We start from the raw sequence: 9,416 nt of genomic DNA on the forward strand, positions 1-9,416 counted from the left end.
GGTCACAGCACCAAATTATCGTGGAAAAAAACTATTTCCGAGCACTGTTCAGGTGAAATCACTTAATCAGGTTTATTCATATATTTTGCACAATACAGAGAGCTTGTAGAACAATCAATAATGAAGCAGGTCTGGATGAAAACCTCTGTCAGCTCTCCCAGGCACAAACAACACATGAGTTTTATACCAAGGATAAAGATTTAAAACAAGGGGCGAGACAGTCTGGTTCTGATGCAGCTGTAGAAAACAACTTACAACCTTCTACATGTAACCCAAATAGTTCTTTTGGTGAGAGTTCATAAGCATTTCAGATAACATGAAATGCTATCTGAAATGCATTTCAGATAGCATTTCTGAAATGCATTTATGCAAATAAGGTCCTTATTTTTGTCAATAAGGACCTTATTGACCTTATTGACAATAAGGTCAATAAGATGTGACCTTATTGTAATTTTTTCATGACAGGAGCATTCGACTCCATGGATTTCCTATGCAAGATGAGTGGCAGAGACTCAGTCAGTGTGTTAAATCTCCTCTAGTTATTGTGATGAATGTAATCTCCTTGAAATGGCTCAGCGTGTTTTTATGGAATGCTCTGCTTATGAATCCGAAAGAAGGCATTTCCAAAAAGAAATTACTAAAATTAATATTCAACTTACAATTGATGACATTTTTAGTAGTGATGTCAATAAAGTAAAAGATCAAATTGAGTTTTTGTTGGGTTTTTAAAAAAATACAAACTTAATAGAGAGAATTTAGTTGAATTATCAAGTTGTTTTCACATGATTAGTTATTCTGTTTATCTCCTCTCCACACTCCAGTTCAGTGGATGGTGGTAATGTCACAGCTGGTCTGCCAAATACCATGAAACATAACAAAAAGAAGAAGAAGAAGTTCTCAATGTGTGAGTATGATTTGACATGATTTCAATAAAACTTTTATTCTCGATACAACGGTTGTTAAATCTGCAAAGAATGTGGATGACTATTTCACTTAACTGTTGAATTATTTGTATTATTAGCACTGACCCCGTGTGTGCTTTTATGATGGGGTTTTTGTGTGTGTGTGTGGTTTTGGGAACTGACGGTCTGATGGTCTGAGAGAGAGAGAGAGGGACCGTACATCCCTCTCTCTCTCCTAAACCCCGCCTCCCCGCTGCCCCACCGTGACATCACCAACCTCGTTTAACTGTCCGCTAGACGTTGGCTGGTTAAAGCCTTTCCTCTGTCTATATTTCCCAGAACGCCAAGCGTTTTTTGATTCTGAGTTCAATGAAGTTATTGAATATTTTATCTGATGTGTCTATCAACAAATACACTGTTACTGGCTTATTCTCCAGGCCTATTTAGGGTGGAAATCATGTGACATGAAAAACTAACGTAAAGATGCAATAAATCTTTTTTTTCTAAGGTTCCACATACTTTCTTTCAATTGAAAATAATCTCTTTTAAATTTTATGTAGAAATAACATAAATCTCAGTCATACTAAATATAAATAAATGATCAACTCAGCTAATTAAATTTCTTGTCAAAGGATCAATAACATTAGCAATAACATCTGAGAGAGTGAGAAAGAGAGAGAGAGAGTTCAGCAGTGGAGAATCGGAATGAGCCACAGAACTGGTATGGTCTGTCTGGACTCAATGGTGCATTAGAGTTTATAACATGTTCTCATTACTGAGGGAACCACTGACACCTTAAATGAAGTGTAAAGCAACATATTGCTACATTATGAGAGACTGTGGAATATGAACTCTTCCTAAGACTCTGAAACCAACAATTCAAATCCTCGTCCCCACACTCACCATGATCAGACCAGAGGAGCAGGTGAAGCTTACAGCTGTGAATTCAACACATTACATCATGCTAATTGGTTCCAGACTCACCTTTAGGCTGTGGAGGTTATGCCCCCCTTGGGGGTCTTCGCTTCCCTTCCTCACAAACAGGATGTGCACTGATTACCAGAGAGCTGCGTGAGGGAGTCATCTGCAGAGGGAGCTGGAATCAGATTTTGAACATATTATTTTTCATCTTTGGAAATGACGATTGTTTTTGTAAATCTTGTCTCAGGTTCCATAATTGGGGCCTGCCATAGCAATGTATAGGGAGACCAGTGACTGACTGCTCTCCCTATACATTGCTATGGCAGGCACATATTGTTCTACATCTAAAAATAACTGCCACTTCCTACGACCGCTAATGCGGCTCGTACCACTGCGTGCCCCCTAACAATATATTTAGCAAAACGTGCGGGTCAGTCCCGTAAGGGGAACTATTCATTTTGTTGGTATTTCGAATAACTCTGGGGACATGATTAACAAAAAACGAGCCAAATTTAACTCAAAACAAAAGTCTAACTGACACAAAACAGTGTCAGTTAAACTCAAAGTAGAAATATAATTTAGTCTGCCTCTCTGAGCTGCTCTTTAGAATCACAGTGATGGCAGACATGGTGGAACAACTGCTATAAACTCATTGCATTTCTGAATAGTGATGTTTATATTATATCTTATATGCATATCATCTAGTGGAGACAAAAGCAATAAAAAACTAGTATGCTGTGGACTTAAGATGGAGTACATGCACACATATTCATGACATGCTTTGATTAAATTAATAAATGTAATTCCAGTGCTGAAAAATTACCTTTATACCAGGTGATTCTCTAACCTGAGAATGTGAACCTGTACTGGACTGATTCTGTGTCTTCAAATAATTTTAACAATATTCCTGGAGAAGATTTATAACTTATAAGTCTGAAACAGGAACATGTCTGAAAAAACATTCTGTGTGCTACACTAGAGAGAGAATCATTTGATGCATCAAAGAGTGATGTCATCACTGCTGATATCATCAATTACCAGTGGAACTGAACATTCTAATGGTGCATTCACATCAAACACGTTTTGAGCGTCGGGTGAGTCTGGTTTATATTCAAAGTCTATGTGGACGTTGGATGCACTAAATGTGTCAAACGCTCCAAACGGTTCAAATTGTGCCGCGCTAAACACTCGAAGCGCGTCACAACGGCCCTCGATGTGCCTCCATATAGACTTTGAACGCAAACCAGCTGCGCCTGACGCTCAAAACACATCTGGTGTGAACGCACCATTATATGTCCAGTGTCACATCAGGTCAGTGCTTCTCAATTCCAGTCCTTAAACTCCCCTCCTCTGCATGTTTTAGATGTATCTCTATTTCAGAACAGCTGATCAAAATAATTGCATGATCTCTTCTAGAGAACTGCAGAAGCCTGTTAATCACAAACAGATTTGATTCAGATGTGTGTCAGAAGGGGAAACACCTAAAACATGCAGAGCAGGAGGCCTGAGGACCGGAATTGAGAAACACTGCATTAGTTCCATCATATTAGGACTAAAGCCTGGTCCTAATATGATGGACTCATTGCTTTGGATCAGGGGTAACATTTAGAGGGTAAGATGCTAATTAAGGTTTAGATAATGTTATAATTAGGAAAAGACTAGTATTGTTTAAGGTTAGAAAAAATGTGTGGATTAGGCAAAATCACAGCTACTAAAATGAAGGGAAATCAATTCAAAGTTCTAATATGGGTCGAAATAGTTTTGACAAACCTGTACAGCATTTTGTTTTCTAAATCATTCTACAAATAAACAATGATGATGTAATGTTAGGTTGTATTTCTGCCAATTGTGTAGCTGCACTACAGTACAGACCAAACGTTTGGACACACAGTGTCCAAACGTTTGGACACTGTGTGTTTGGACACACAGTGTGTCCAAACGTTTGGTCTGTACTGTACACTAGTAGTCTAATGTGTTGGATGTGCTGAGACACATTCAACGCATTAGAAACCAATCAGAACCAAAAGTTTGTCTTTTGGTTCTGATTGGTTGTTTCTGGACAGTTGCAGAGCCAGAGGACTTTTCACAGACTCTCTGTTTCATATTCTACTGTCAGACACTTTTAACAAATATTCATCCATCCATCATCTAACACACTTATCCTTGCACACACACATTCACACCTTAGGGGAATTTAGTGAGATCAATTAATCAAGTAATTAATGCCAAGTGTTAGCAAAACCTGGGTTTTGATAGTGACCTAGGTTAATACCACCTGGTTGTGGGTCGGTGTAATGGCCGAGCCGGGCAAAGACTGGCCATCACACCAACGCCGACATGAAGGCCCTCCATGTGACCAGAGGAGGTTGGTCGCATGGACACCCGTCTTTCCTCGGACCTCCATGATTGCGTGGAGGTTTGACTTTGCCTGGACTCCTCTGATTGAAACCTGGGTGTGGGTTGGTGCAAAGGCCGAGCCAGGCTATGGGAGACCCCTGGTGGATTGGAGGTCTGTCTTTGTTTGGACTCCTCTGTTTGTAGGGAGCCTTCTGTCTGCAGGGGGGCATCTGGTTGGTTGGAAACTCTTGTATGGTTATTTTCCAGAGCATGTTTCAACTTCTCCTTCAGGTCTGCCACCTGATCCTGCAGAGATTTCATCGTTTCTTCCTGTGCTTTGCATTTGGAAGCTTGCTCAGTGTAACATTTGAGCTCCTCCTCGTATTTAAGCCTCACCTTGTATTCTTCCACCATTACTTCAATCAAACCTTTGTTCCGGGAGGCGTATTTTTCAGCCTCCCTCTTAAAGTGATCCAGCTGCTGAAGTAGGCTCTCGTCCGTTGTAACTTTGGAAGCGGAAGAAACTTTTGACACTTCTTTAATCTCTGCCTCGTTTCTTTCATGTTCACGTTGGGCTTGCAGGTGACGTTCTTTCTCTAACATCTTTTTCAGTTTTTGAATCTCCTCCTGCTGTGCTTGGACTTCAGCCTCATACTCAAACCTTCGATCTCTTTCCACATCGAGATCAATAATTGTTCTGTGCAATTCTCTCTTAAGATTGCCTACCTGCTTTTTGAGATCAGCGATGTGTTGGTTTTTCTCTTCCAAGACTTCCACCGAGGGGGAAACCTCGAAGCCAGCAGAGGGAGTTGTTTCCTGCTTGACTTCCAACGATGTTGGACTGTCAGAGTCACCGGAAGGACCGGATTCCCCCTTGATCTCTGCTGATTCGTCCTCCGGTTTAATGGGGCTGTCGCCGTCATCTTCGAAAGAAATGACTTCGTCGTAGTCGACTTGGATGTTGAGGTCCATCATGTCGAGCCATGAAAGCTCAGCTGGAAAAGCTTCATGTTCGCTAACAATCTGTTGTTGATTCATGTCCATTTTCTGGTAAATATTTGCTACTCTGAAAGGCGTGTAATATTTCGAACGTTCTCTGAAAAGTGATCTGCTGCGATTGAACCGAGGAACAGGTCTGAGAAAACTCTGTCTGTGAGCTACATTCAAGAGAGAGACTCCTTTGTGGTATCATAGAGTGATGTCATCACTGCTGATGTCACTGATACCGTTGGAACTGAACATTCTGTCCACCTTAATCCTGGGAGGCTTACTGGGGAAACAATTATGGGTCTTACTTCCGGTGCCCACCAGGAGTAGCACTATCTCATTGTAATTTGGAGGGTTTTTGGCTAATCTATATTCATTATAGAAGTTACATCTCTCTTCTCAGTTATGGTACAATATTTAGTAATCTTGTTTATGGACACACCATCTGCTATTAGAGAACTGTTCAGTACAGAGGATTGTAATTATGAGTTTAATCACGGGGAGTGACAGGAACACAGCATTAAGTTTTGCAACGGAATTTCAAAATAAAAGCCTAATATTCCTCTTAGGATAGTACTAACATTAGCCTTTACTATCTTTTTCTCTCGGGTTATTGCACTGCCCTGCTGCGCAAGATAGTGAATTAGCATTAGCACAAACCTTAGCATTTCACTAACCCCCATTAGCATTAGCTTTTTCCCTAAAAAAAAGCTTTTAGCTATTTTTCTTATTTATTAGCCAGGCTTAGCACACCGAATGGAGTGATGCTCCACATGCTAATGATAGCATTTTGACTAATATTAGCAATTTGGCTTATTTTAACTTGTACACTAATTTCAACATACTGAATGACTCCATGTTACTCAACATGTTTGTGACTCTCCACAACATCCTATGAGTACGTTGCAGCTTACTTTAGCATTGATGCTAATTTGCAGCCTCAGAACGCCCATGAAATGTGCCAACCGACAGGCACACTTTGGCAGGCCCCGTTTAAATTGCTTCCGAAATGTTCAAGTTTAGTCTAGACTTTACCATTCTAACACTCATGAACCTGCGTAGGTCTAAAACCATTCTGTAGTACCTGTGACTTTCTGTTTACACTCGTGGTCCTGCCGGAAGGCTGGCCTCTTCCTTAGTCTCGAGGCTTTTGCAGACTCCCCGTCAGCGCGCAAATACAACACTTTTAAAACAATTTTGGTTAATTAGTCCTCTCTGAATATGTTGCTTTTGTCAGCAAATGACATTAGCATACTCCAGTTAACAATCATTGCTAAATTATTTCAATAATTGTTTAATCACTGTCATTTGATTGATTGTGATTAATCAAATTAATCATGATTAATATATCAACTATGTTAATATAGAAAAACAAAATAAATAGTCAGAGTTACAGATATTGACGAAGTGTAAATTAATAATATTGTTCTACATTATTGCTTTTAGAATTATTTTTTTCTTTCACAGCAGCTGAAATTTAAATGGTTTGTGTTGCAAATTGAAAATACTGTCAATACAAAACCAAAACTCTCAAACGTCTTACATTCGAAATCCCCAAATGCACTCAGATGCAGACAGTATGTGATGTACAGTACAGCACTCAGAGTCATTTTTATTCCACAGACCTCCCATCTGGCTCCAATCCAGCTGTTTATCTCATCATGTCCAGCCCCACCCTTTACACTGATTCTTGTATTTTCCTCCATTGCTGTGACCCTCAGGACAAAAAAAGAAGAAAAGGAACTATGGTAAGACTGAAAATCGGCTACATTTCTCATTTGAACTTGATCAATATCACAGGGGCTCCACGACACCTGTTGCTCTGCAGTGAGAAATGTTGTACAAAACTAATTGTTTTTACAGATTCCCCAGTTGGGATGCAGGAACGGTGCACGTTTTCTCTTATCCTGGGCTTTCATAGGTTTTCACAGGCTTATAAAACTGTTCTTGGAGTGTGTCTGAGCATTTTCTGTGCTTCACCAGGTTAAACTGTGAATGAGACCCAAATATTTGTGTATTAGAAAAGCATGGAGCATCTTGCTAAATGGCTTAGATATGTCAATATGCCATCTATTTGGGTCTTTCTGTCTGCGACATCACTGGGTTTGTTGTCTTTCTGTCAAATGTTACAGATCAGGCGAATGGTCAACTCTCTGTTTCTGCTTTTCCTCCTCATCGGTAAGTCTGCTTCGGTCACACTAAAACAAACAGGAACTATCAGTTATGTGTTTGAATTCTGTGTTCATGTGTTTTGTTTTGTTTTTTAAACCAAAATGTTTGCCTGCGAGGCTAAAAATCACAGGAGCCTCAGGTTCTGCTTTTGGGAATCATGACAATTCTAATAGAATTTCCATGGCTGCTGCTGTTGTGTATACCCAACTCATCATTCACCACAACCAGCTCTAATCGGTTTATCCCCAGATTTGATTATATCACTGTTAGTCCGGGGCTCTATTCCAGTGTTTCTCAAATTCCAGTCTGCAGGGACCATTACCTTGTGTGTTTTAGACGTGCGCTCTGATCCAAATGATCGCATGACCTCCTCCATGGCTGTCAAGTGCTGCACGAGGCTGTTAATTACCCACTTGTTCAAGTCCGACATGTGGCAGGAGAGAAACAGCTAAAATGTGTGACAGCTGTTCCAATGAGAAACGCTGATCTGTTCCCTGTGTTCACGTTTACTTTTCTTCTTACATTTCCGGTTGGTTATAATGCATTTTATCTGATGTGATTATATGAAACGTGGCATATGATATGCAGTATATGTTATGCATACATTTGTGGGAAACATCCATGATTTTGTGTTTTTCAATAAACAATAAGGAAGCCTAAAAATCTTTTTTAAAAACTAGTTGCTACATAAGTATTGTCATCAGGACAAACAGGTCCTAGTGATCTGTTTTTCATGATGTGAAGCACTTTGACCTACATGGTTACTGAAATATGCAACACAAAAGCAAAACAAACTTGATTGATTGATTTGAATCTCGTCAACAGTGCTGGTGAAAGTCTCTAATGATATTCTCTTGGCCAAAGATAATGGATTTTGGCCATTATCAAGAACCAACACATGGTCTGTGTTGGTTCTTGTCTTGCTCGAGCTAAGTGCTGCTTTTTGCACAGCTGATCACAATATTCTCCGAGAAAGGCTTGAATGTGTTGAAGGTATCAAGGGAACAGCACCAGGCCCGTTTACGTACAGACCGTCCGACCAACAGATTCCACTTTGTTTATGTCAACGATAAATCTTCACACTCCAGGGTTACATGTGGAATACCACAAGGCTCTGTGATTGGAGCAATTTTCTTGGCTATAAATGTTTCCTATTGGTATAATTATGATAAATTCCCATTGTTGTACTGATGATATCTAATCATAAAAACAGAATAACTCAATCAGTTAAGCAGACTTACAGGAATGTTTTAACGATATAGCTAAGTTTCCTCTTTCTTTAATTTACACAAAAAGAAATTGCCTCTGAAAAAGAGACAAATAAACTGCTTAGTTCAGGGCTGTTCACCTACAGAATACTGCCAAAATGAGAAAATATCCTGTTTGGGAGGGATGCTGAAAAACTAGTTCATGCATTCAATACGTCACGGCTGGACTGCTGTAATTCTGCATTGTCAGGAAAATGAAGCTAAAAGCCTTCAGCTGATCCAAAATCCTGCAGCAGGAGTTCTGATAAAACTTAAACATAAAGATCATATAGAGCTCATAGTTCCCCAATTTTAGCTTCCGTTCACTGGATTCCTGTTATAAACCTTTTTTTATTAAAAGGTATTCATCGGCTCCATTGTTCTCTTTTGAAGACCGCTGTCTTTTAAAAATGTCTCCACGAGCTTTCATATGAATCACTGTTTTATTAAAACAAAGACATTCAGAGAGTGAAAGGGGCAGTATTATGTATAATGGACTTTTTTTTTTTAGCTTTGCATAATGCCATACTGTTATCCCTTAATCAAAAACATATGTGGCATGTTGCCTTGAATCTTTTATGCATGTTTCAGAAATCTTGTAATCTCCCATGGCAACCATTCAGGCATGCAATACGCACATAATACTGCCCTTTTTAACCACTACCGATAGGATTTGGACTGCTCATGGTCTCTTATCCGAACCCAATTTCAACAAAAAGGAACTTTCCCTATAACTTGTGGTCTAAAAATGCTTTTGACAAGGCAATTAGGAGTGAGCATATGTTGTGAATCCAGCTCTATTGAGCTGTTGGCTGAAAGTTGGTTGAAATTTCTGACTTTATGACATGTA

General features: G+C 39.6%; 1 protein-coding gene across 2 annotated transcripts; it reads right to left on the reverse strand.

The window, feature by feature from the left end:
- Window positions 1-1,902: 1,902 nt before the first annotated feature.
- LOC122832099 (hyaluronan-mediated motility receptor-like) lies at window positions 1,903-5,387 on the reverse strand. 2 transcript variants are annotated; one of them, XM_044118504.1, is made up of 2 exons: window positions 4,887-5,387; window positions 1,903-1,998 (listed from the first exon to the last, which is right to left on the reverse strand). In XM_044118504.1, the coding sequence occupies exons 1-2, from the start codon at window positions 5,202-5,204 to the stop codon at window positions 1,903-1,905; spliced, it is 414 nt and encodes a 137-aa protein (XP_043974439.1). In that variant the 5' UTR covers window positions 5,205-5,387. The 2 variants fall into 2 exon arrangements, with proteins under 2 accessions (XP_043974439.1, XP_043974438.1); XM_044118503.1 differs by having other exon boundaries at window positions 1,930-1,998; window positions 4,084-5,387.
- Between the last annotated feature and the right edge of the window lie 4,029 nt (window positions 5,388-9,416).

Source organism: Gambusia affinis, linkage group LG06, assembly GCF_019740435.1.
Source record: "Gambusia affinis linkage group LG06, SWU_Gaff_1.0, whole genome shotgun sequence".
Taxonomy (NCBI): Eukaryota; Metazoa; Chordata; class Actinopteri; order Cyprinodontiformes; family Poeciliidae; genus Gambusia; species Gambusia affinis.